Source organism: Chiloscyllium punctatum, chromosome 18 (genome assembly GCF_047496795.1).
Source record: "Chiloscyllium punctatum isolate Juve2018m chromosome 18, sChiPun1.3, whole genome shotgun sequence".
Lineage (NCBI taxonomy): Eukaryota > Metazoa > Chordata > Chondrichthyes > Orectolobiformes > Hemiscylliidae > Chiloscyllium > Chiloscyllium punctatum.
The window spans coordinates 84,952,180-84,979,328 of NC_092756.1; the positions used below are offsets into that span (position 1 = coordinate 84,952,180).

The 27,149-nt window shown below is 47.3% G+C and overlaps 1 protein-coding gene across 2 annotated transcripts in view; it reads left to right on the plus strand.

Moving 5' to 3' along the window:
* The window catches only part of LOC140489274 (caspase recruitment domain-containing protein 11-like), a 122,795-nt gene that overhangs the window by 17,418 nt on the left and 78,228 nt on the right, over positions 1-27,149 (plus strand). The window contains exons 2-3 of one of the 2 annotated variants that reach the window (XM_072588643.1): positions 4,272-4,496; positions 16,871-17,008. In XM_072588643.1, coding sequence (XP_072444744.1) covers positions 4,272-4,496; positions 16,871-17,008 — 363 coding nt within the window. Of the gene's footprint in view, positions 1-4,271; positions 4,497-9,053; positions 9,169-16,870; positions 17,009-27,149 lie in introns of those variants that run through there. The other variant, XM_072588644.1, reaches the window with a different exon arrangement.

The window sequence follows — 27,149 nt, forward strand, 5'->3', positions numbered from 1 at the left end:
CACCATATTGTAGAGGGCATGTTGGGTTAGTGAGGGTGAGAGTGAGAGATAGGGGAAGCCCTACATGAGTTTTTTTGCTTTGGTTTTCATCAAGGAAGGGGAACTTATTGTAAATGAAAACCTAGCGGAGCTGGGATACAGTCTTGACCAGATCAAGATTGATGACGTTGATGTTCTGGAAATTTTGGAAAACATTAAGATTGATAAGTCTCCAGGGCTAGACCAGATTTATCCTAGGCTGCTCTGGGAAGCGAGAAAAGAGGTTGTTAAGCCGCTGGCGAGGATATTTGCCCCCTCACTCTCCACAGGAATCATACCAGAGGATTGGAAGGAGGCGAGTGTTGTTCCCCTTTTTCAAGAAGGTAATTCCAGACCAGTCAGTCTTACGTCTGTGGTCAGCAAAGTTTTGGAAAGAATTCTGAGGGATAGGATTTATGACTATTTGGCAAAGCATAGTGTGATTAAAGGCAGTCAGCATGGCTTTGTGAGGGGCAGGTCATGCCTCACAAATCTTATTGAGTTCTTTGAGGGGGTGTCAAGACAGGTCGACGACGGTCAAGCAGTAGATGTGGTGTGTAGGGACTTCAGCAAGGCACTTGATAGGGTTCCCCATGGTAGGCTCATTCATAAAGTCAGGAAGTATGGGATACAGGGAGATTTGGCTATCTGGATTCAGAATTGGCTGGCTGACGGAAGGCAGAGAGTGGTTGGAGTTGGAAAGTATTCTGCCTGGAGATCAGTGTTGAGTGAAGTCCCGCAGGGCTCTCTTCTTGGGCCTCTGCTCTTTGTAGTTTTTATAAATGACTTGGATGAGGAGGTTGAGGGGTGGGTTAGTAAATTTACAGATGACACAAAGGTTGGAGGTGTTGTCGATAGTATAGAGGGCTACTGCAGGCTGCAGTGTGACATAGACAGGATGCAGAGCTGGGCTGAGAAATGGCAGATGGAGTTCAACCTGGACAAATGTGAAGTGATGCATTTTGGAAGGTCAAACTCGAATGCTTAAAATAGGATTAAAGACAGGATTCTTGTCAGTGTGGAGGAACAGAGGGATCTGGGTGTGCAAGTACATAGATCCCTCAAAGTTGCCACCCAAGGGGATAGGGTTGTTCTGAAAGCATATGGTGTTTTAGCTTTCATTAACAGGGGGATCGAGTTTAAGAGCTGCAAGGTTGTGCTGCAGCTCTACAAGTCCCTGGTGAGACCACACTTGGTATATTGTGTCCAGTTCTGGTCAGTCTACTATAGGAAAGATGCAGAGGCTTTGGAGAGGGTGCAAAGAAGGTTTACCAGGACTGGAGGGCTTGTCTTATGAAGAAAGGTTGAATAAGCTTGGACTTTTCTCTCCGGAGAGAAGGAGGAAGAGAGGAGATCTGATCGAGACGTACAACATAATGAGAGGAATAGATAGAGTCAATAGCCAGAGACTTTTCCCCAGGGCAGGATTGACTGGTACGAGAAGTCATTGTTTGAAGATATTAGGAGGAAGGTATAGAGAAGACGTCAGAGGTAGGTTCTTTTACGCAGAGAGTTGTGAATGCATGGAATGAGTTGCCAGCGGTGGTGGTGGAAGCAGAGTCATTAGGGACATTGAAGCGCCTGCTGGACATGTACATGGAGAGCAATGAGTTGAGGGGTGCGTAGGTTAAGTTATTATATTTTACATTAGGATTAAACTTCAGCACAACATTGTGTGCCAAAGGGCCTGTTCTGTGCTGTACCGTTCTATGTTCTAAAACATTGCATAGTGAGAGTGAGAGAGCTTGGTGGGAGGAGGGTGCAGCTACGGAGATAGACTGAGTGTGAGGTATTGGAGAGAAGATGGTGGTACTAATCCTGGCAGAGTGAAGATGGTCTTTATCCTTCCTCCTACACTGGGCATTCCTTCAGGCAACTGAGACTGCTATAATCTGCAGAGCAACCTCGAACCAAAATGGCCAGCGTGGAAGGGGTGCTGGTGAATTCTGGGATATCTGCTGAGGCACAAGTTGTTCCAGGAACAGCACATATTAACATGAGACAGAAAACACATGCAAGAGACGCCATAGGGGGAGGGTAAGTAATGAACGAGGCTGGGTTTGGTAAGATACATTGAGAAATGTTGCAGAGAAAAACTCTCCCAACAAATTCAACATAACCAAAAAAACAAAGATCAGTCCATAGTCAGCATTCCTGGTGAGCTTCCAACACCACATTTCATTCATTGGGCATAACCCCACCAGCCATATGATGATTCAAACCTATAAACCCAATGCATTAGCCCATGCCTCCGGTTTCCTGGTCCATTGCTATTACTCCTTCACCAGCTTCAAACTACTGCAGGAGGTGACCTGAAGGCTAAGTCCTGGATGAAGGAAAGACTTGCATTCATCCTGAGGAAGATGGTGCCTGCAGGTTGTTGTGGGTGAATGTCGTACTCTCTGTGACAAGGTGGCTGTCAGTTAACCCAGGAGGACAGCCTTTTTATTCCTGATGAAGGGCTTTTGCCCGAAACGTCGATTTCGAAGCTACTTGGATGCTGCCTGAAGTGCTGTGCTCTTCCAGCACCACTAATCCAGAATCTGGTTTCCAGCATCTGCAGTCATTGTTTTTATCTCCTTTATTGTATGGGCTGTTTAAAGTGTAATCAATAGTTTCTGTTGAGTACAATTTGCCTGTTAAAGCAGATTTCATTTATGTTGATTTGGTTTGTTTGTTGAAGTAAAAGTTGGAACAAGTGAAATCATGTTCATCAATTTCTTTTGCCATTGTTTGGCTCATTTAGGTTCTTAGTCTCAATAAGAAGTTATAACATTATCTCTCAGTTTCTGAAGAACATGAGTGAACATGTTGTGTTGTTACATGCAGGAAGCAGATTTTCATAAACTCAATTTCCTAACTTACTTTGCAAACAATTTGAATTTACAATTTCAAAAATTGCTCATTTGGAAACAAAACTTGAGAGCAATTCACTTCACCATGTGATATTCAGGAATCCTGGTGGAAGACCGTGTGTGCCTCTGTGTGTCTGTGTGTGAGAGAGAGGTCAGTATCTGTGTGTGCAAGTGTGTGTGTGTGTGTGAGAGAGAGAGAGAGAGAGAGGTCAGTGTCTGTGCATCTGTGTGTGAGAGAGAGAGATCAGTTGTGTGTGTGTTTGTGTGTGTCTGAGAGAGAGAGATAGTGTCTCTGTGTGTGAGAGAGAGAGATCAGTTGTGTGTGTGTTTGTGTGCGTGAGAGAGAGAGATCACTGTGTGTCTGAGAGAGAGAGATATAGTGTCTCTGTGTGTGTGAGAGAGAGATCAGTTGTGTGTCTGTGTGTGAGAGAGATCAGTATCTGTGTGTGCAAGTGTGTGTGTGTGTGAGAGAGAGAGAGAAAGAGAGAGATCAGTGTCTGTGCATCTGTGTGTGAGAGAGAGATCAGTTGTGTGTGTGTGAGAGAGAGATCAGCATCTGTGTGTGCAAGTGTGTGTGTGAGAGAGAGAGAGAGAGAGAGAAAGAGAGAGGTCAGTGTCTGTGCATCTGTGTGTGAGAGAGAGAGATCAGTTGTGTGTGTCTGAGAGAGAGAGATAGTGTCTCTGTCTGTGTGTGTGTGTGAGAGAGAGAGGTCAGTATCTGTGTGTTTATGTGTTAGAGGTCAGTGCCTGTGAAAGAGACATCAGTATCTGTGTGTGTCAGAGAGAGAGATCAGTATGTGTGAGTGAGTAAATGATGACTAACTGTGTATGTGTGTGTGTGTGTGTGTGTGTGTGAGAGAGAGAGAGAGAGAGAGAGAGAGATCAGTGTCTGTGTGTGTGTCTGTATCCCTCTGTGTGTATCAGTGTGTGTGTGTCCATATGGTGACTGTGACTGAGGTGGTGTGGGGGTGCCAGAATGACTCTTATCTGGACTGTTACACAGTGCAGTAACCAGCCAACACCCACTTTAAAAAGAATTGCAGATTATTTTTGCGGATGATAAAACTCCAAACAAAATGCTGCCTTGAGCAAGATTCTAAAAGAAAGCAGGAGTGGCAGCTGAAACCTTTCCAAGAGCAATGATTTACTCTGATAGTGCACATTACACGTCAGAAACAGCTCAGGAGCTGCTCAGGTGTTTATCTGAAGGAAATGGAGATCGAGATGAACCAAGAAGTGGAAGCTGGGGGATTTGAGGCCAGTCATGTTGCTGGATTTTGACACTTGGTTTGCTCACGCTCCCTTGCAGCTCCCCTGACAGCATTGGCCTTATTGAGGATGCTATGCAAATGCAGTTGTGGAGTGTCTGAAGTAAACTAGAGCTCTGTTCTTTCCCAGCTGAAAAGGAGACGATGGAGGGGGACGATAGTCTGACCTGGGAGAGGGAAGAGGACGAACAGGAGCAGCTGTGGGAGAAAATTGAGAGCAAGCGCCACATTCTGACCAAGACCATCTACCCCAGCAAGCTGACGGCATACCTCCGGCAGTGCAAAGTCATCGACGAGGAGGACGAGGATGAGATCCTATGCTCCCACCTGCTGACCTCCCGAAGGGCTCGTGCAAGTAAGCTGACTCAACTTAACCCCCTTTTCTCTGGCAGGTCGTCCCCTTTCAATGCCTTTGGCCGCTCTGAGTCAGATCTTCACCAAGTACTCCCACCCCCCTCCACATGAAAGTCACAGCATCCCGACAATGCAGCGAGAGGCCGTTCGGCCCATCAAGCCTGCAGTGACCCTCACCCCATACATCATCACACCTAGCCCACACCTCCATCCTATACCCCATCACCCCTGAACCAACCCCTTCCTTCCATTGACTCTGTTTGTCGGTTAAATAAATAATTTAGATGGGAATAGAGGAGACATGGTTGACAAATTTGCAGACAATGCCAAAATTAATGGCATAGTGGACAGTGAAGTAGGTTATCAAAGATTAGAGAGGGATCTTGATCAAATGGGTCAATGGGCTGAAAAATGTCAAATGGTATTCAATCTGGATAAATGTGAGGTGTTGCATTTTGATAAAACAAACAAGGGGAGGGCTTATATAATTAATGGTAGGGCCCTGGGTGGTGTTGTAGAACAGAGGGACCTAGGGGCTCTGGTACGTAAGTCTATGAAATTTGCATCACATGTAGATAGGGTTAAAATGTGTGATGCTGGAAAAACATAACTGATCAGGCAGCATCCATGGGGCAGGAGAGTCAACGTTTCGAGTATAAGCTCTTCATCAGGAATGTTCTTATGCTTGAAACATTGACTCTCCTGCTCCTCGGATGCTGCCTGACCAGCTGTGCCTTTCCAGCACCACACGTTTTGACTTTGATCTCTAGCATCTGCAGTCCTCACTTTCTCCCAGTCACATATAGACAGGGCGGGTTTAGCACGCTGGTTTTTATTGCTCAGTCCTTTTGAGTATAGGAGCTGGGACATGATGTTGAGGTTGTAGAGGACCTTGGTGAGGCCTCTTCTGGGGTACTGTGCTCAGTTCTGGTCGCCCTGTTATAGGAAAGATATTATTAAGCTGGAAGGACTCAGAAGAGATTGACCAGGATGTTGACAGGAATGCAAGGTTTGAGTTCTAAGGAGAGACTAGATAGGCTGGACTTTTTTTACTGGAGTGTGGGAGTTGAGACCTGACCTTATAGAGGTTTATAAAATCATGAGGTCTATAGATAGGATTCATGGTGTGTGTCTTTTCCCTAAGATGGGGGATTTCAAGACTCGGGAGCATATTTTTAAGATGAAAGGAGAGAGATTTTAAAAAGACATGAGGGGCGACTTTTTTACACAGAAAGTGGTTTGTGTGTGGAATGGACTTCCTGAGGAAATGGTGGATGTGAGTACAGTTACAACATTTAAAAGACATTTGGATTAGTGCATGAATAGGAAAGGGTTTGGAGGGATATGGACCAGGAACAGGCAGGTGGGACTAGTTTAGTTTGGGATTATGGTCAGCATGGACTGGTTGGGCCGAAGGGTCTGTTTCTGTTCTGTGTGACTCTACCACACTACACTTCCCGCTGCCTTGGGAAAGCACCCAACATAATCAAAGACTCCTCCCACCCCAGTTGTACTCTCTTCCACTCTCTCCTGTTGGGCAGAAGATACAAAAGTTTCAAAACACATACCGACAGATTCAGGAACAGCTTCTTCTCCGCTGTTATCAGACTTGTGAACGGACCTGTCATATATTCAAGGGTTGACCTTTCTCTGCACCTTCTCTGTAGCTGTAACACTATATTCTACATTCTGCTCCATCAACCTGATATACTTAGGATTTGCCAGGATAGCACGCAAAACAATACTCTTTGCTGTATCTCAATACATATTGCATGCAATTCTGGTCTCCTTCCTATCGGAAAGATGCTGTGAAACTTGAAAGGTTTCAGAAAAGATTTACAAGGATGTTGCCAGGGTTGGAGGATTTGAGCTACAGGGAGAGGCTGAATAGGCTGGGGCTGTTTTCCCAGGAGTGTCGGAGGCTGAGGGGTGACCTTATAGAGGTTTATAAAATCATGAGAGGCATGGATTGGGTAAACAGACAAAGTCTTTTCCCTGGGGTCAGGGAGTCCAGAACTAGAGGGCATAGGTTTAGGGTGAGAGGGGAAAGATATAAAAGGGACCTAAGGGGCAACTGTTTCAAGCAGACGATGGTACGTGGATGGAATGAGCTGCCAGAGGAAGTAGACGAGTTGGACCGAAACATCTGTTTCTGTACTGTACATCTTTATGACTCTATGACATGTGACAATAATGATTTAAATTCCCCATGACTAACCCACCTAACCTGCAAAATTTAACATGACTAATCTACCTAACCTGCACATCTTTAGACTGAGAAAGGAAACCAAAGCACCCAGAGGAAACCCACACAGACACAGGAAGGACATGCAAACTCTCCACAGACAGTCACCCAAGGATGGAATCAAACCTGGGTCCCTGACACTGTGCAGTACAAGCTATCCTGACATTAGAACAGATCTCAGAGTGAAACATTCTCAAATTTTTAATTAATTCTCTCTCTCACCTCTGTCAGCTTCTGACCTTCCCACCACTATAACTCCGATCTGTGAACTCTCTCTCGAGTCATAGAGATGTACAGCACGAAAACAGACCCTTCGGTCCAACTTGTCCACTCTGACTAGATATCCCAACCTAATCTAGTCCCACCTGCCAGCACCCGGCCCATATCCCTCCAAACCCTTCCTATCCATATACCCATCCAGATGCCTTCAAAATGTTGCAATTGTACCAACCTCCACCACATCCTCTGGCAGCTCATTCCATACACATACCCCCTTAGGTCTCTTTTATATCTTTCCCCTCTCACCCTAAACCTATGCCCTCTAGTTCTGGACTCTCCCACCCCAGGGAAAATACTTTGTCTATTTATCCTAGCCATGCCCCTCATGATTTTATAAACCTCTATCAGGTCACCCCTCAGCCTCTGACGCTCCAGGGAAAACAGCCCCAGCCTGTTCAGCCTCTCCCTATAGCTCAAATCCTCCAACCCTGGCAACATCCTTGTAAATCTTTTCTGAATCCTTTCAGATTTCACAACATCCTTTCCAATAGAAAGGAGACCAGAATTGCACGCAGTATTTCAAAAGCGGCCAAACCAACATCCTGTACAGCTGCAACATGACCTCCCAACTCCTGTACACAATACTCTGACCAATAAAGGAAAGCATACCAAACGCCTTCTTCACTATCCTATCTACCTGCGACTACTTTTAAGGAGCTATGAACCTGCACTCCAATGTCTCTTAGTTCAGCAACACTCTCTCGGCCCTTACCATTAAGTGTATAAGTCCGGCCTTGATTTGCCTTTCCAAAACGTAACACCTTGAATTTATCTAAATTAAACTCTATCTGCCACTCCTTGGTCCATTGGCCCATCTGATCAAGATCCCATTGTACTCTAAGGTAACCTGTCCACTACACCTCCAATTTTGGTGTCATCTGCAAACTTACTGACTATACCTCCTGAAGGCCTGATATCTGCCCACCCACATTTTCCAAGCTCCCCCACCACCACCCCTCAGATTCCGTTGTTTCTGTCCCACCCCTGTCCATTTGTACCGTCATCCATCTTGGCAAGGTGCCCTGGTAGAATTGCCAACTGATGTTCTGTATCAACTACAGGTTGTTTCAAGGAATGATGCCTTAAAGGGTAGGGCACCCAGAATCAATGGGGGGTGTTGGCGATGATGGGGAAATAAAACCTTCCTGGACTGAAAGACATGACGGAACCTTCTCAGAGTCTGAGTGCTCCACTGTTTCAGGCCCAACTGTTCCTTGAGCCCGAGGAAAGTGGCATTCAAGGCAGTGGAGGCATTTAAGCGGGATTGGATGATTATTCCAATAAAAATTGTGAGCAGTGGGTATGGGTGCAAAGCAAGAGATTGGGAATGATGCCTGTCTAATGAGTCAGCACAAGCATGGACTGAACTGGGATCCCTCTGTGATTCCGTGATGTGTAGAGCTCAGTTCTCTCCCTGGAAAAGGGATAGCATCACAGAGTCAGAGCTCCGAGCAGTAACAAATGTTTGTGTTACAAAGCGGTTGCAGCACAGAAACAGGCCATTCAGCCCAACAGGCTCATGCTGGTATTTATACACCACATGAGCTTACTCCCATTGCCTCATGTCTAATTCCATCTGCACAGCATTCTCGTTGTTTCTTGCTGATGTGTTTATCTGATTGCTCCTTAACTGTGTCTGTCATTCGGAGCATAGCACATAGGAGCATGTTGGAAATATAGATTAGCGGCAACAGGAGACCACTCTGCCCCTCCATCAGCCTTCTCCATCTCCATCAGCCTACCATCCCTCGATCCCATTCTGCCATTCAACAGGATCGTGGCTGACCTCAGTGCTCCACATTCCTGCCTACAACTGGAAATCTTGTTTTCCAAGAATGTACCAAGGATCTCTGTATGATAAATATTCCAGGATACGGCTTTCATTACCTTTTTAAGAAAGGGACATTCAAAGTCTCTGTCTGTGTGATAAGAGTAGGCCACTCAGCCCCTCGAGTCTGTTCCATAAGTCACGGTTGATCCTCTACCTCAACACCATTTTCCCTTGCTATCCTAATTTTTTTTATTCATTCACAGGATGAGGGCATCGCTGGCTAGGCCAGCATTTATTACCCATCCCTAATTGCCCAGAGGGCAGTTTAAGAGTCAACCACATCGCTATGGGTCTGGAGTCACATGTAGGCCAGACCAGGTATGGATGACACTAAAGGTCATTAGTGAACCAGACGGGTTTTAAAACAGCAATTGATTCATGGTCATTGTTAGGCTCTTAATTTCAGATTTTTAATTGAATTCAAACTCCACCATCTAACATTCTAGCTCAGGTCCACCAGAATATTACCGGAGTCTCCAGATTAACAGTTGAGCCTTGGTACCACTCGGCTAGCACCTCCGCTTCATAGAGTCAGACACAGCACAGAAACAGACCCTTCGGACTAACTCATCCATACCAACCAGCTATCCTAACCTAATCTAGTCCCATTTGCCAGCATTTGGCCCATATGCCCATATTTCTAAACTCTTCTATTCACATACCCATAGAGAAGCCTTTTAAATGTTGTAATTGTACCAGCCTCCACCACCTCCTCTGGCAACTCATTCTGTACATGCACCACCCTCTGCGTGTAAAAGTTGCCCCTTAGGTCTCTTTTAAATCTTTCCGATCTCAACTTAACCTATGCCCTCTACTTCTGGACTTCCCATAACTGCAAGTACTTTGATACTTTTCATATCTAGATGACTCTCGGCCCCTGACTTGAATTTACTCAATGACTGCGTTTCCACAGCCCTCTGGGGTAGGGAATTCCAAAGGCTCACCATCCTCCGAGTGAAACATTTCCTTATATCAGCCTTAAGGGCCTAAGACTGAGGGTCTGTGGTCCGATTCTAAACCCACATCCATGTGAAACTCCCTTTCTGCATCTACACTGTCCAGTCATGTTAGAATCTTGGACTTCAGTGAGAACACCTGTCTAAAACTCGAGACGGACACAGGATGTGGAGGAGCTGGTGTTGGACTGTGGTGGACAAAGTTAAAAGTCCTGAAGAAGAGCTTATGCCCGAAACGTCGATTCTCCTGCTCCTTGGATGCTGCCTGACCTGCTGCGCTTTTCCAGCAACACATTTTCAGCTCTTATATTCATGATCCCGAATTTAGAACTGGCCCCGGTCTTGGACAGACCCATCGAACCCCTTCCCAGTTTCAACTCTCTCTCCACTGGGCCACCCGTCAGCCTTCTCTTTTCTCGAGAAAGTAGTTCCACTCAATTCGGACTTTCCCAATAGCGTGGCAACCTCTATTGCGCCTTTGCAGGGTGGAAATGTCAATTAGAAGGGACATGTGCTTAATGTAAAAGGGGGACAGTTTAGAGGAGATTTGAGAAAGAAGTTTTGTTTTTCACACAGAGGGTGGTAAGTGCCTGGAATGTGCTGCCAGGGGAAGTGGTGGAGGCAGGTACAAAGGCAACATTTAAGGAGCACCTGAACATTCAGGCAGGGAACAGAGGAATCAGTAGTGCATGGATAGGCCGGGACATCTTTCCCTGGAGGCTGAGGGGTGACCTTATGGAGGTTGATAAAATCCTGAGGGGCATGGATAGGGTAAAGTCTTTGCCCCAAGGTGGGGGAGTCCAGAACCAGAGGGCATAGGTTTAAGGTGAGAGGGGAAACGATTTAAAAGGGATCCAAGGGATAACCTTTTCAGGTGTGGAATGAATTGCTCGAGGAAGTGGTAGATGAATTGAATTTATCGTCAGGCGAAAAGGGAAAATGGAAAGCTTTGCCTTGTGAGCGATACAGGGAGATCACAGACTTAAGCAGCATAGATAAGTAAACAGTAGACAAACAGTGGCAAAAACAAAAAACACAGGGACAGGCGAATGTTAAGACTTTGTGAGTCCATTCAGTATTCTAACAACAGTGGGATAGAAACCGTTACGACAGGTACAGTTGCAACATTTAAAAGACATTTGGACATCTACATGAATAGGAAAAGTTGAGAGAGATTAGGTCAAATGCTGGCAAATGGGAACAGTTTAATTTGGGATACCTGGTGGGCGTGGATGACCTGTATAACTCTGACTCTATAAAAGCTTTTTTAGTTTAGAAGGGTGCCCTCAGTCAGCCCAGGTGTGTTGAGCCGAAGGGTCTGTTCCTCGACTGTACTGTCCTTTGTCCTCCAGTGCCTCTGAACGAAGAAAGATGACTCTTTTGTGAATCTTTCCCTGTCCTGTTGATGATAGTTAAATATTTAATATTACTGCAAGCTGGAGTGCACCTTGCTGTCATGGGAATTCGAGATAAGCATTCGCCAATAGATAGGGTGAATAAACAAGGTCTTTTCCTGAGGGTGGGGAGTTCCCATCGAGAGGGTGTACGTTTTAGGTGAGAGAGGGAAAAGATTAGAAGGGACCTAAGCGGCAACATTTTCACTCAGAGGATGGTGCGCGGATGGAATGAGCTGCCAGGGGAAGTGGTGGAGGCTGGTACAATAACAATGTTTAAAAAGCATTTGGATGGGTATATGAATAGGAATGATTTAGAGACACTGGGGTGTACAAAGTTAAAAATCACACAACACCAGGTTATAGTCCAACAGGTTTACAGTATTTGAAGCTAGTTCTTCTAAATAAACCTGTTGTACTATAACCTGGTGTTGTGTGATTTTTAATATATGAACAGGAATGACTTAGATGGAAATGGGCCAAACGCTGGCAAATGGGACTAGATTAGTGTAGATATCTGGTTAGCATGGGTGAGTTGGACCAAAGGGTCTGTTTCCTAGCTGTATCACTCTATGATGAAACTACCTCACTCATGTCTCAATTGTTGGTCATTAGGTTAAGGATTCCCTAACAACCAGTGATGTCATTCAAATTAATTATTAAACCAGTATGTAACAAAAGCAGTACAAAGATAAAAACAATGAAATGATTATGAATTGGGACTCTGGTGGTACAGGCGGTACTGTCCCTAGCTCTGGGCCAGGAGCCGCACCCCCGCCAGGTTCAAGTCCCAACTGCTCCAGAAGTGGTAACAAAATCTCTGAGCAAGTTAATTCGAAAATATCTACAGAGAGAAAGTGAGGACTGCAGATGCTGGAGAGTCAGAATCAAAAGGGTGGCGCTGGAAAAGCACAGCCGGTCAGACAGTGTCTGAGGAGCAGGAGAATCGATGTTTTGAGCATCAGCTCTTCATCAGGAATATCTACACGTAACTGTACATGCACAATCAGAAATCTGTGTGCAACGTCATGTTTTTATGGCCTGTATTTAAAGGTAAGGGGACTCATGTGGTGCAGTGGTAGTGACCCCATCTTGAGGCCTGGAGGCCCAGTTTCAAGTCCCATCTCCTCTAGAGGCGTATAACAACAGATTTTGATTTGAAAATATCTAAACTGAGGACAGAGGGTATGGAGATGGTAATCTGATGATAATGTCACTGAGCTCCAGGATAATATCCTGGAAAAGGGGTTCAAGTACTTCCATTGTGTATGGTGAGATTTGAATTCTGTAAGATAAAGATAAATAGGCCAACACAATTTGATATGGCAATTATCCACAGGTAAGAGGCTTAGTATGAACCATCTGGATCACTACTGACCATAGAGTCCCCATCCATAAGTTTGACTCTGTTTCTCTCTTCACCAATGCTGCCAGACCGACTGAGTTTCTCCAGCAATTTCTGTTTTTGTCCCAATCATTGACCATAACACCCCTCTATTCTTAGTATTTGGTGACCTCAGCTCTCTCCTGTCCCTGAATGGTACTGTCCTCTGTCTTCCAATATCCCCAAATGGTACTGACTGCAGCCCTCCCCTGTCCCTGAAGTGGTACTGACCTCAGCCCTTCCCTGTCCCCACATGGTGCTGATCTCAGCCCTCCCCTGACCTGGAATGGTACTGACCTCAGCTCTCACTATCCCTGAATTTTACTGACCTCAACCCTTCTGACTTGGAATGGTACTGACTGCAGCCCTCCCCTGACCTAGAAAGGTACTGACCTCAGCCCTCCTGACCTGGAATGGGACTGACCTCAGCCCTCCCCTGACCTGGAATGGTACTGACCTCAGCCCTCCCCGACCTGGAATGGTACTGACTGCAGCCCTCCCCTGACCTAGAAAGGTACTGACCTCAGCCCTCCCCTGACCCGGAATGGTACTGACCTCAGCCCTCCCCGACCTGGAATGGTACTGACTGCAGCCTTCCCCTGACCTAGAAAGGTACTGACCTCAGCCCTCCTGACCTGGAATGGTACTGACCTCAGCCCTCCTGACCTGGAATGGTACTGACCTCAGCCCTCCCCGACCCGGAATGGTACTGACCTCAGCCCTCCCCTGACCTGGAATGGTACTGACCTCAGCCCTCCTGACCTGGAATGGTACTGACCTCAGCCCTCCTGACCCGGAATGGTACTGACCTCAGCCCTCCCCTGACCCGGAATGGTACTGACCTCAGCCCTTTCCTGACCCAGAATGTACCACCCTCTGTGTGAAAAAGTTACCCCTTAGGTCCCTTTTAAATCTTTCCCCTCTCACCTTAAGCCTGTGCCCTCTAGTTCTGGACTCCCCCGCTCTGGGGAAAAGCCCCTGTCTATTTACCCTATCCCTGCCCCTCACGATTTTATAAACCTCAGCCTCTGTTGCCCCAGCCTGTTCAGCCTCTCCCTATAGCTCAAATGCTCTAACTCTGGCCACATGGTGTTGACCTCAGCCCTCCCCTGTCCTCACATGGTGTTGACCTCAGCCCTCCCCTGTCCCCACATGGTACTGACCTCAGCCCTCCCCTGTCCCCACATGGTACTGACCTCAGCACAATCTATCATTGACTCCAGAACATTGTTAAAAATCCCACACTACCAGGTTATAGTCCAACATGTTTATTTGGAAGCACTAGCATTCGGAGCACTATTCCTTCATCAGGTAGCCAACACCCATGGCTCCTGAACATTGACTAGCCTCTTAAAGAAGCACGAGAACAAAGGAAAATCTCAAAAGCAAACTTACACATTTAAATTAAAAGTTTACACAGGCTGATTAAGTACTCTGGAAGGCTTGAGATGTACCAGTGGACACCACATGCTCCTTCTCCAGGGACACTGGGGGTGTGAGTCTCTCTCTATTTGTGCTCTAGGTACTTAATTAAACCACTCTCTTCTCCACTTGACAGAATATGATTGTTGGGTGGGGACAGTGGTGTTGTTATGAGCAGTAATTCAGAGACCCAGGTGATCGTGAGTTCAATCCCCATCATTTTACATGTTGGGACAACAAATTCAATTGGCATATATACAGCTGCAGTGAAGGTGACCGTAAAGATATCATTCTTTGTCATTTTTTTTAAAAAAAGCATCTCGTTTGTTAATGTTTTTAGGGATGGAAATCTGCTGTCCTTGCCCAGCCTGGTGTTTAAGTGACACCAGAGCCCATAGAATCATGCAGTACAGAAGAGATCCTTCGGCCCATTGAGACTATACCAACCAAAAATACATGAAAATCATAGAGTCGTACAGTACGGAAACAGAGTCTCAGTCCAACTCACCTATGCCAAATAGATATTGTAAATTAATCTAGTCCCGCTTGCCAGCACCCGGCCCATATCCCTCTAAACCCTTCCTGTTCATATACTCATCCAGATGCCGTTTAAATGCTGTAATTGTACCAGCCTCCACCACTTCCTCTGGAAGCTCATTTCATACACGTACCACCCTCTGTGCGAAAAAGTTACCCCTTAGGTCCCTTTTAAATCTTTCCCCTCTCACCTTAAGCCTGTGCCCTCTAGTTCTGGACTCCCCCACTCTGGGGAAAAGACCTTGTCTATTTACCCTATCCCTGCCCCTCACGATTTTATAAACCTTTATAAGGTCACTCCTCAGCCTCCTTCGCCCCAGCCTGTTCAGCCTCTCCCTGTAGCTCAAATGCTCTAACTCTGGCAACATCCTTGTAAACCTTTTCTGAACCCTTTCAAGTTGAACAACATCTTTTCAGCAGCAGGGAGACCAGAACTGAACGCCGTATTCTACGATCTACACTCGTCCCACTTGCCAACACTGCGCCCATCGCTTTGAACGTTGTGAAGCTTCAAGTCCTCCTCCATGTATCTTTTAAAGGTTGTGAGGTTTCCCACCTCAACCAGCCTCCCAAGGCAGTGCAGCCCAGATTCCAAGCATATATGTTGGGAAAAACCTTTTTCTCAAACCTCCTGCCTTTCACTTTAAAACTATGCCCCCATTTTATTGACTCTTCACCTAAGAGGGAGAGCTGCTCTCTATCCACCCAGTCCATTCCCCTCACGATCGCATACATCTCTCTCAGGTTCCCCCTCAATATTGTCTGCTCCAAAGAAAACAACCTGAATTTATCCAGTCTCTCTCCATCGTTGAATCGCGCCATCCCGGGCACCATCCTGGTGAATCTCCTCTGCACCCCCTCCAGTGCAATCACATCCTTCCCATAATGTGGGGACCAGAAACCCACACACACACCAGCTGGGGCCTCACCACGTCCTGTCCAGCCCCAACATAACCTCCCTGCTTTGTCAGGGATAAGGGCAAGTGTCCTGTATGCCTTCTTAACCGTCCTATTAACCTGTCCTGTTTCTCTGAGCTTCCTCGTGTCCTGCCATTCATTGTCAATTGTCTTGTTCCTTCTTCCAAAGTGCATCACTTCACATTTATTAGGATTAAATTCCATATGTGGTTGACTCGTAACTGCCCTCTGAAATGGTCTGAAGAAGGGTTTCACCTGAAATGTTGACTTCTCCACCTCCTGATGCCGCCTGCCTTGCTGTGTTCCTCCAGCCTCCTACCTGTCCCTCCTGATGCTACCTGCCTTGCTGTGTTCCTCCAGCCTCCTACCTGTCCCCCCTGATGCTGCCTGGCTTGCTGTGTTCCCCCAGCCTCCTGCCTGTCCCTCCTGATGCTGCCTGCCTTGCTGTGTTCCTCCAGCCTCCTGTCTGTCCCTCCTGATGCTGCCTGCCTTGCTGTGTTCCCCCAGCCTCCTGCCTGTCCCTCCTGATGCTGCCTGCCTTGCTGTGTTCTTCCAGCCTCCTGCCTGTCCCTCCTGATGCTGCCTTACTTGCTGTGTTCTCCCAGCCTCCTGCCTGTCCCTCCTGATGCTGCCTGTCTTGCTGTGTTCCTCCAGCCTCCTGCCTGTCCCTCCTGATGCTGCCTGCCTTGCTGTGTTCTCCCAGCCTCCTGCCTGTCCCTCCTGATGCTGCTTGCCTTGCTGTGTTCCTCCAGCCTCCTGCCTGTCCCTCCTGATGTTGCCTGACTTGCTGTGTTCTCCCAGCCTCCTGCCTGTCCCTCCTGATGCTGCCTGCCTTGCTGTGTTCCTCCAGCCTCCTGCCTGTCCCTCCTGATGCTGCCTGCCTTGCTGTGTTCCTCCAGCCTCCTGCCTGTCCCTCCTGATGCTGCCTGCCTTGCTGTGTTCCTCCAGCCTCCTGCCTGTCCCTCCTGATGTTGCCTGCCTTGCTGTGTTCCTCCAGCCTCCTGCCTGTCCCTCCTGATGTTGCCTGCCTTGCTGTGTTCTTCCAGCCTCCTACTGATCTCCCCTGGGTTCCAGCATCTGCAGTTTTTTTGTCTCTGAAATGGTCCAGCTAGTCACTGTAATGAACAGCAGTTAGAGACAGGCAAAAAGGACTGGCCTTGCCCAGTGATGCCCATGTCCTGTGAAAGAACAACAACGCAACCTACCACTATCAATCTGCTATTACCTCCTCATGCATGTACAGTTTAGCAGATGGGATAGACAAGCCTAGCCTTCATGGTTTCACCAAGCTACTGGAGCCAATGATGGCACCTCTATTGACATTGCCAATTCAGCATGGGTGCAGGGATCTGGTCCAATCTTCCTCCTGACTGTTCCGTCATCTTAACAGTAGACCTTTCTGTCCACAGGCCGCCTTCTGGACATTTTGCGTTCTCGAGGTAAACCTGGATATGAGGCCTTTTTGGAGAGCCTGGAACTTTATTACTCTGAATTGTACAAGTTAGTAACTGGCAAGGAGCCAACCAGATGTTGCTCAGTACTGGTCGGTAAGTAAGTCATTGTTTACTGTGCTAAGTACCTCATCATCACCCAACTAAGACCGAGCAATGAGGTATTGGTGTAGTGGTAATGTCTCTGGACTAGTAATCTAGAGGCTTAGATAATGCACTGGGGGACATGGGATTGAGTCCAATCCACCTACTGAAGTTTATAAAATCATGAGGGAATTGGATGGGGTGAATAGCCAAGGTCTCTTCCCCAGGTTGGGGAGTCCAGAACTAGAGGGCATAGTTATAAGGTGAGAGAGAAAGATTAAAAAGGTACTTGAGGGGCAATGTTTTCATAAAAAGAGTGGTGTGTGTATGGAATGAGCTGCCAGAGGAAGTGGTGGAGGCTGGTACAATTACAATATTTAAAAGGCATCTGGATGGGTATATGAATAGGAAGGGTTTGGAGAGATATGGGCCAAATGTTGGCAAATGGAATGAGATTAATTTAGATACCTGGACGGCATGGTCCTGTTGGACCGAAGGGTCTGTTTCCGCGCTCTGTGACTCTTTGGTAGTTTTTGGAATTTAAATTCAGTGAATTAATTCTGGAACTGAAATTTAGTCCTCATGACAGTGATTGTGAAACCATCGTCACATCTTCGCTTGTGATGCCAAGATATACAAGGCCAAGGGCTGGAAATTGAGATTAGAATGGTGAGGTTCTTGGTTTGGACAGGCACACGCTTTGATGAGCGGAAGGATGTTTTTCTACATCATACACCTCCCGGACTCTTATGTTGTAAAAGCTGAGTTGGTTCACTCATGTCCTGAAGGGAAGGAAATCTTTTGGCGTGACCCGGTCTGGCTGACTTTTTTTATACATTCACAGGATCTGTGCCTCGCTGGATAGGTGGTAGTTAAGAGTCAACCACATTACTCTGGGTCTGGAGTCCCATGCAGGCCAGACCCAGATTTCCTTTCCTAAAAGGACATTTGTGAACCAAATGGGGTTTTCTGGCAATTGCCAATGGTTTCATTAGACTGTTAATTCCCAGTTTTTTTTAAAATTCAAACTCTGCCATGGTGGGATTTCGAACCCCAGTCCTCAGGACATTCCCTGGCTCACTGGATTAATAGCCTGGCCCTAATACCAGTAGGACATCACCTCCCCTAAGTGACTGCAGACCCACTGCAACCTCATTGACTTTCAACTGCTCTCTGTGGCTCAGTTCATGGCTAACTCTCAGGGGAGACAATGGCCTTGTGGTATCCTCGCAGATGGTAGCATTTGAGGTCAATTAAAACAAAACTGGAATTAAGGGTCTAATGATGACCGTGACCATAGAGTGGTGGCTCAGTGTTGGCACTGCTGCCTCACAGTGCCAGGGACCCAGGTTCGATTCCAGCCTCGGGAGACTGTCTATATGGAGTTTGCATGGTCTCCACATGTCTGAATGGGTTTCCTCTCACAATCCAAAGATGTGCGGGTTAGGGTGGATTGGCCATGGGAAATTGCCCATGGTGTGCAGGCTAGGCAGGTTCAACATGGGAAATGCAGGATTCCAGGGGTAGAGTAGGGCAGTGAGTCTAGTTGGGATGTTCTTCCGAGGGTCAGTGTGGACTTGGTGGGCCAGGTGGCCTGCTCCCACACTATAGGGATTCTTTGAAGCATTTGTTGATTGTTAGGGGATGGAAAACCCATCTGGTTCACTAATGTCCATGAGACATAGGAGCAGAAATCAGGCCATTTAGCTGATTGAGTCTGCTCTGCCATTCAATCCCGGCTGGTAGGTTTCTCAACCCGATTGTCTCGCTTTCTCCCAGTAACCTTTTTAGTTCCTTGACCATCAAGAACGTACCTATGTTTTAGAGATGCTAAATGACCTGGCCTCCACAGCCCTATGTGGCAGTGAAGTCTGCAGTCTGTGTCCTTAACTGGTCTGGCCTACATGTGGCTCCAGACCTGCCGCACAGCCCTCTGGATGGGAAATAAATACTGGCCTAGCATATGACATCCACATCTTTGAAATTGTCACATTCACAAAGCTTCAGGGTTAATGACTTCACTTGCGATATGTTCACTTGTCACTTTCACTGGACACAGAAGTTAGGTCAAGGTTTTTTGAGGTCAGTGTCTTCTGAGTGTTGTCATTTTGGAGGAAGCGAGGACTTCAGATGCTGGAGATCAGAGTCGAGACCATGGCGCTGGAAAAGCGCAGCAGGCCAGGCAGCATCCGAGGAGAAGGAGAATTGACATTTCGGGCATAAGCCCTTCATCAGGACTGTTGTCATTTTGGGTTCACTTTACTGGATCCAAATTTCATTCAATTCTGATTCACCCTGCAAAACCTGGCAAAATAATTAGACACCACGGGGTTTGTGTTGTCTGAGTATCTGGTGGAAGGTTGTAAAATGGTGACTCCCAGTGACTCACCATGTAGCGTTATCATCTCCTCGTTATCCCAGTCTGCGGTAGATCCATTGTGAGACTCCCTCTGACCATCCCTACTTCAGCCTATCAACACATCCCCATCTTCCTTTCTCTATCCTCTGCTTTCCCACTTCCCTCTTTAATGCATCTGTTTGTCTCAACCACTCTGTATGGCCTTGTGCTGCAGTGGTGACCTCTTGACCTCTAGGTTCCAGTCCCACTCCAAGACTGATTGGCCATGGAAGGAGCACTTGTTATGTGACCAAGCCAGTTGCTACACCAATGCGCTCACTGGGAGAGTCTGCTGGCCAGCCAATCGTGTGGAAGGCAACCTCCAAGCATTGGAGTCATTATCATTATCTGTCCCTCATAGACGAGGTTGACTCTCTCCCCCTCTCAGGGTGAGTCTGTACAGACCGATGGGGCTACCCCAGGCTCAGTTACACTGGGGGCAGGAGGTGGTCATGGGAAGGGTGTCAGTGTGACAGCACGCTCCTTACACTGTTTTCCCCCAGCTTCTGCTTTTTCCCAACGACAAGTCCCGAGGAGCTCAACACCTTCCCGGATGCTCCTCCTCCACTTTGGACGGTCTCGGCCCAGTGATTCCCAGGTGTATTTGGGAATGCTGCACTTCCCCAGTGAGACCTTGAGGGGTATCCCTGAAGCATTTCCTCTATCCACCTGGGGCTGGCCCTGCTGTTTCGGAAGTGGGGGTACATTACCGTGAGTGAATGTCACATCTAGTGCATTGAGAGGAAGGATATATACTCCAGGAGGCTGTGAGCTCCACGTTCTCCCCATTCACTTTAGGTGAAGCACTTGCCCCTAAATTCCTGATTGTATTTACTATTGATTAAACAATATTTATAACCCCCTGGTCTGATCTCCCACACACGAAGACACACTGCCTACCTTGTCAAACCCTTCCATAATCTTAAAGGTCTCTGTTCATTTCACTCACTCCACAAAAGAGCTCTAGGATATTCAGTTCTTTCTGTTACAGGTACAACCCTCTCTGTTTTGCTGAGATCCCCGTCCTTAAATGTTCTGTGTAGTCTCAACGTGCTTTTTATGCTGTGGGGACTGCTACGGGTGTAACCATTAATGGTCTGCCCAGGCCTACCATACGAAGGCTGCTTTTTGGGGCCTGTGTGGGTGAGGGGAGAATCCCTGTACAAGTGGATTTATCTGCCTGGTGACCAGAAACATTTGGTAGGACTCTTATCCCTGAAAACAGACGGCCAAACCAATGTGCACTTTGACATCCGGCACATCGCCTGGAAATGGGATAATGCAGATGATCAACAAATAGTGAAAATTCCATACAGCCTGAGGCCAAAGCCTATCTGTAGAGGTTTTATCCTATTCCCAACCGCCCAACTGCTCCCTACAACTTTGTAAAACAATATCTTTGAAATGTCCCCACCTTACAGGATGTGGGATGACCTTTGACACACCAAGCCACATGTTAGGTCAGGTGACTAAATCCTAAATCACAATGGTTAGTTTAAATGGAGTTAACACAGGAAGGAGGTCCTTGATTGACCGGAGAATCCAGGACCAGAGGCCTGCAGTCTAGGGATAAGTGGTCGGCCACTTAGGACTGAGATGAGGAGAAATCTCTTCACCCAGAGAATGGGGAGACTCTGGAATTCTTTCCCATAGAAAGCAGTTGAGGCCAAAACATTGAATAGGGCTTAGGGCTATATGGATCAAAGGGTAGGGGGAGAAAGTGAGAACAGGGGATTGACTGAGATGATCATATTGAATGGCAGGACAAGTTTGAAAGGCCGAACGGTCTGTATTTTTTAGTTTCTATCTGTAAGGAGGAAAGCGAGGTGCTGACATTTTTCCTGGGAATTTGAGAGCTTAGGGCCCAGTTGACTGAAGGGAGGACCACCAAGAGTGGTGATAATTGGCCATTGCTTTGATCAGGAACCAACAGAAATCAGAGGACTGGGTGGGAGGGCTCTCAGCGAATTAGGACGGGGTTTGTTCTTGAGGATAAAACATGGGAGAAGGGGCCAGTCGCTAGCAAGAACTGTGTTGAGAATTAACAAGCTAACACAAACTGGGCAGCACAGTGGCTCAGTGGTTCGCACTGCTGCCTCACAGCGCCAGGAACCCAAGTTCGATTCCAGCCTCAGGTGATTGTTTGTGTGGAGTTTGTGTGCTCTCCCCATGTCTGTATGGATTTGCTCCAGGAGATGCAAGGTTATACAGTAAGGGTCTGCGTTGGTGTGGAACCGATGGGCTGAATGGCCTGTTTCCATGTGGTAGGGGTTCTATGATGCTGAAGTCATTATTTTAGAGGACGGAGTCAGTGGTGATGACTAAAAACAGTGACTTCAGTCCTCAAACTGTAAGCGATTTCTGCCGTGATCTAATATGGGTTTTCCATCGAGGAGTTGGACGGGTTAGAGATCGAGTCGATGTCAGAGCTGAGGATGAATAAGGAGCCACGGACTTGGGGTTAAAGTGGGTTGGCTGTTTTGTGCCTGGACAATACTTGATGGGCCGAAGGGAATTTCTCTCTGCTTCAGACCTCGTTAGGGCATCGATAGGATAAATAGACAAGGTCTGTTCCCTATGGTGGGGAATCCAGAACTAGAGGGCAGAAGTTCAGGGTGAGACGGGAAAGATATAAAAGGGACCTAAGGGGCAACCTTTTCACACAGAGGGTGGTATGTGTGTGGAATAAGCTGCCAGAGGAAGTGGAGGAGGCTGGTACAATTACAACATTTAAAAGGCATCTGGATGGGTATATGAATAGGAAGGGTTGAGAGGGATATGGGCCAAGTGCTGGCAAATGGGACTAGATTGGGTTGGGATATCTGGTCGGCATAGACGGGTTGGATCGAAGGGTCTGTTTCCATGCTGTACATCTCCATGACTCAATGACGGATGTGGAAGTTGATGTGTGTGCACGTGAGAAAGGTTAGGGGTCAAGGGTTGAACCCTGGGAGAAACAGTAACCAACGGTCCTAAAAGGTGCCAAATACACGCAAATTCCTTTTCCTTCTGCCTGCAACCTTTGATCACATGGCTCTTTGAAGATGATAGGGCTATCAGGGATCTCTACGCTGCTGATTAAATGTGTTGGAACACATTAGTGAGGGCGTGAACAGTGTTCTTTCCTCCCTGAGCCTAATCTCCTGTAACAGAACAGTGACTACATCTCAGAAATATGTATTGGCCTGAAGGCACGTTGAGTGTCCTGAAGCATTGAAAGATGTTTTATGAATACAGGTCTTTCTTTCTAACGCTTTACATGATATCCTCCTGCATTAACCCTTTGCATGTTGATACACTCTTGGAATACTGTGTACATTTCTGATTGCACCTCCCAACCCAATTGAAGGATGTTGCAAAACTAGAAAGGGTGCAGAAAAGATTTACAAGAGGGCCTGAGTTATAAGGAGAGGTTGGAGAGGCTGGGAATCTTTTCCTTTGAGCGTCAGAGGTTGAGGGGTGACCTTATAGATGAGGGTCATATATTAAGGTGAATAGCCCCTAAGATCTTTTCCCTAATCCAAAACTAGAGGGCATAGGTTGAAGGTGAAAGGGAAAGGATTTAAAACAGACCTGAGGGTCAACTTTTTCACACAGAGGGTGGTGCATATATGGAATGAGCTGCCAGAGGAAGTGGTGGAGGCTGGTACAATTACAACATTTAAAAGGCATCTGGATGGGTATATTAATGGGAAAGGTTTAGAGGGATTGAACATAGAACATAGAAAAATACAGCGCAGTACAGGCTCTTTGGCCCTCGGTGTTGCGCCGATCCAAGCCCACCTACCCTACACTACCCACTATCCTCCATATGCCTATCCAATGCCTGTTTAAATGCCCATAAAGAGGGAGAGTCAACCACTGCTACTGGCAGGGCATTCCATGAACTCACGACTCGCTGAGTAAAGAATCTACCCCTAACATCTGTCCTATACCTACCTCCCCTTCATTTAAAGCTCTGCCCCCTCGTAATAGCTGACTCCATACGTGGAAAAAGGTTCTCATGGTCAACCCTATCTAAACCCCTAATCATCTTGTACACCTCTATCAAGTCACCCCTAAACCTTCTTTTCTCCAATGAAAACAGCCCCAAGTGCCTCAGCCTTTCCTCATATGATCTTCCTACCATGCCAGGCAACATCCTGGTAAACCTTCTCTGCACCCGTTCCAGTGCCTCCACATCTTTCCTATAGTATGGCGACCAAAACTACACACAATAACCAGTGGCCAGTGGGCCAAGCACTGGCAAATAGGACTAGATTAATTTGGGAAGGGTGGTCGCTATGGATGAGTTGGGCCGAAGGGTCTGTTTCAGTGCTATATGAATCTGTGACTCAAATAAAACACTCTGTTTAAAAAGGAAGCTCTGGGGGAATTTTAAATCTCACTGCATATAAAGCTGTCTCTGGGCTGATGCACAGGAAACCAACTTGGAGAAAGTGAGGACTGCAGATGCTGGAGATCAGAGTCGAGAATGTGGTGCTGGAAAAGCGCAGCAGGTCAGGCAGCATCCGAGGAGCAGGAGAGTTGACGTTTCGGGCATAAGCTCTTTCTTCATTCCACATAAGCCTCATTCCTGATGAAGGAACCTTGATTCTCCTGCTCCTCTGATGCTGCCTGACCTGCTGTGCTTTTCCAGCACAAGAAATCAAGCCTTGCTATTGTTATAACAGAAGTTAAAGATTTTATGGAAGTTTGCAAAACCCCTGAAATCACTTGTCTTTTTTAGACAGAAAGCATTGAACAGGTTTCTGGACAGTACAGGATTAGCAGCATGGTAGCTCAGTGGTTAACACTGCTGCCTCACAGTGCTAAGCTACAATTCCAGCCTCAGGCGATTGACTGTGTGGGGTTTGCATATTCTCCCAGTGTCTGCGGGGGTTTCCTATGGTTAGCACTGCTGCCTCACAGTGTCAGGGACCCAAGTTTGATTCCAGCCTCAGGAACATGTCTGTTTGGAGTTTGCACACTCCCCCACCCCCCCCCCACCCCCTCCCCCCATGTTTCTTCCCACAGTCCAAAGGTATGCGGGTTAGGGTGGATTGGCTGTGGGAAATTACCCCATAGTTTCCAGGGATGTGCAAGTCAGGTGGGTTAACCAGGGGGAGTGCAGGGTTACAGGGATGGGGTGGGTCTGGGTGGCATGCTCTTTGGAGAGTCAGTGTGGATCTGATAGGCCAAAAGGCCTACTTCCACAGCATGGGTATTCTATGATTTTATGACTGTTTATAACAATTGAATGGTGTAGCTGCAGATAAACAATATACATGAGCTATAACCTTACCATTAAATACCCTAAATTCCTGTGAAAACTCCTCTTACACACACAGATAGACAAAAAAAATGTTGGTATTATGGATGGAGGAAAAGACTGGGAAGGCAGTTCAGTATGTACACAGGTTTCACTGAGGTGAATTATCTTGGACTGGTGGGGACTTGCTGCTCATTCTGTTCAGGTTAAAAGCCACAACTCACAGCAAGGGTGAGGGTAAAAAAACTGGCTTGATTCAAGCTTTAGGTTTTTCTATTGCAGAAAGACACCTCCTCCTTTTGGGGTGAAATGGCTCAGTGGTTAGCACTGCTGCCCCACAGCATCAGGGACCCAGGTTCGATTCCACGTGTCTGTGTGGAATTTGCACATTCCCCCCCATGTCTACGTGGGTTTCCTCCCACAGTCCAAAGATGTGCAGGTTAGGGTGGATTAACCATGGGAAATTACCCCATAGTGTCCAGGGATGTGTAGGCTAGCCATGGGAAACGCAGGGCTAGAGGGCTGGGGTAGATCTGGGTGGGATTCTCTCCGCGAGGGTCAGTGTGGACTCACTGGGCTTCCATACTGGAGGGATTCTACTCTGCTCGTGAATTTGCTGAGACATAACCATGAGAGAGGAATCGAATACATATTGAAGGTGGAGAAACTTGCAAGAGGGAAAGGAAAGGGGGAATGGAACTAAAAATGTTGCGGCGCAATCTAAGAGCTGACGTGGCTACGATGGGCCAAAATGGCCTCCTTCTGTATGATAAAGATTCTATACAGAGGTCACTCGGCGTATAAGAATCCTGCAGCTCCAGGTTTTCCAGGTGTACTGGAGGGAGGTAACTGCAGAGTAACCCACATTGCTGAATAACTGGAGCTGGGGTATACTCCACTGAGCAGCTGTGTCAAGGGAGAACAGGTCGGGGCCTGTTGGAATGCCTGAGATGTTTTACTTGGGCACGAACAGGGAATTTCATTGTGTCCGCTATTGGAGCTGACACATCCCTTGTAAGTTTTGCGTGACCTTTGGAGCAGAATTTCACAGGATCCCCTGCAGCATGGGAACAGGCCATTCAGTCCAACTGATCTCTGCTGTTTACGCCCCACGTTGTTGTTCTCGCCCTCTCGTTCTTTCACCATCTCCTTCCAGCCCTGGCTTTGACGCTGCAGTGATTGGGACCAGGTGGATCTCCCCTCGATTGGGCCTGTCAAACTGGGCCGGTCAAGGAGCCTGGGCTGACATATATAACCAGGGCATTCAGAGAGTTCCTTCATTCTAGGGACTGGCTCTGAGCTGGCTGGTCACAGCCTGTGTACGTTGCAGGTGTAAGTGAAGGATGACTTTGTGACGGGACACCAGCCTCTGTGCGGTTATTTCACTCACGTATTGGCGAACTTGGATACCTCAGTTAAAAACCGAAAGAACTGCGGATGTTCTAAATCAGGAATGACGACAGAAGTTGCTGGAAAAGCTCAGTGGGTCTGGAGCATATGTGAAGAGAAATCAGTGTTAATGTTTTGGGACCGGTGACCCTTCCTCAGAACTGATGGTGGCGAGGTTTATATGCAGAACATAGAGGGTAGGGAGTAAACAATAGATTGGCTTGGAGCCCAAAGAGAGAGAAGAACAGTTGGACAGGTGAAGGAGTGGACAGCGGTCTGGCTGGGAGGGTGAAGAACGGCTAATGGAGACTGTTAGTGGCTAACAATAAGTAGTGTGTAATGGCAGACCATGTGATAACAAGGCCCAGTGTGTGGGGTAGAGGGAGGAGTTCAGGCCCTAAAATTATTAAACTTGGTATTGAGTCCAGAGGATACCACGGTTGGCTGGTTTATGGTGCATTGCGATCACCAGGTCAGTTCCTGGACCAACTCAAGGTTAAGGCATTCCCAGCCCTCGCCTGAGGCATGGTGACCCTCAGGTTAAACCACCAATAGTCATCTCTTTCTAATGAGAGAGAGGAGCCCGAGGAGATAATGGTGACATGACCTTTACTCACCCAGCTTTCCCTTCAATACACCTCAAACACTCGGCAGTATTGGGGTCCACATACCCACCACCTCAAACACTCAGCGGTATTGGGGTCCACATACCCACCACCTCAAACACTCAGCAGTATTGGGGTCCACATATCCACCACTTCAAACACTTGGCAGCATTGGGGTCCACATACCCACCACTTCAAACACTCAGCGGTATTGGGGTCCACATACCCACCACCTCAAACACTCAGCGGTATTGGGGTCCACATACCCACCACCTCAAACACTCGGCAGTATTGGGGTCCACATACCCACCACCTCAAACACTCAGCGGTATTGGGGTCCACATACCCAACACCTCAAACACTCGGCAGTACTGGGGGCCACATACCCACCACCTCAAACACTCAGCGGTATTGGGGTCCACATACCCACCACTTCAAACACTCAGCAGTACTGGGGTCCACATACCCACCACCTCAAACACTCGGCCGTATTGGGGTCCACATACCCAC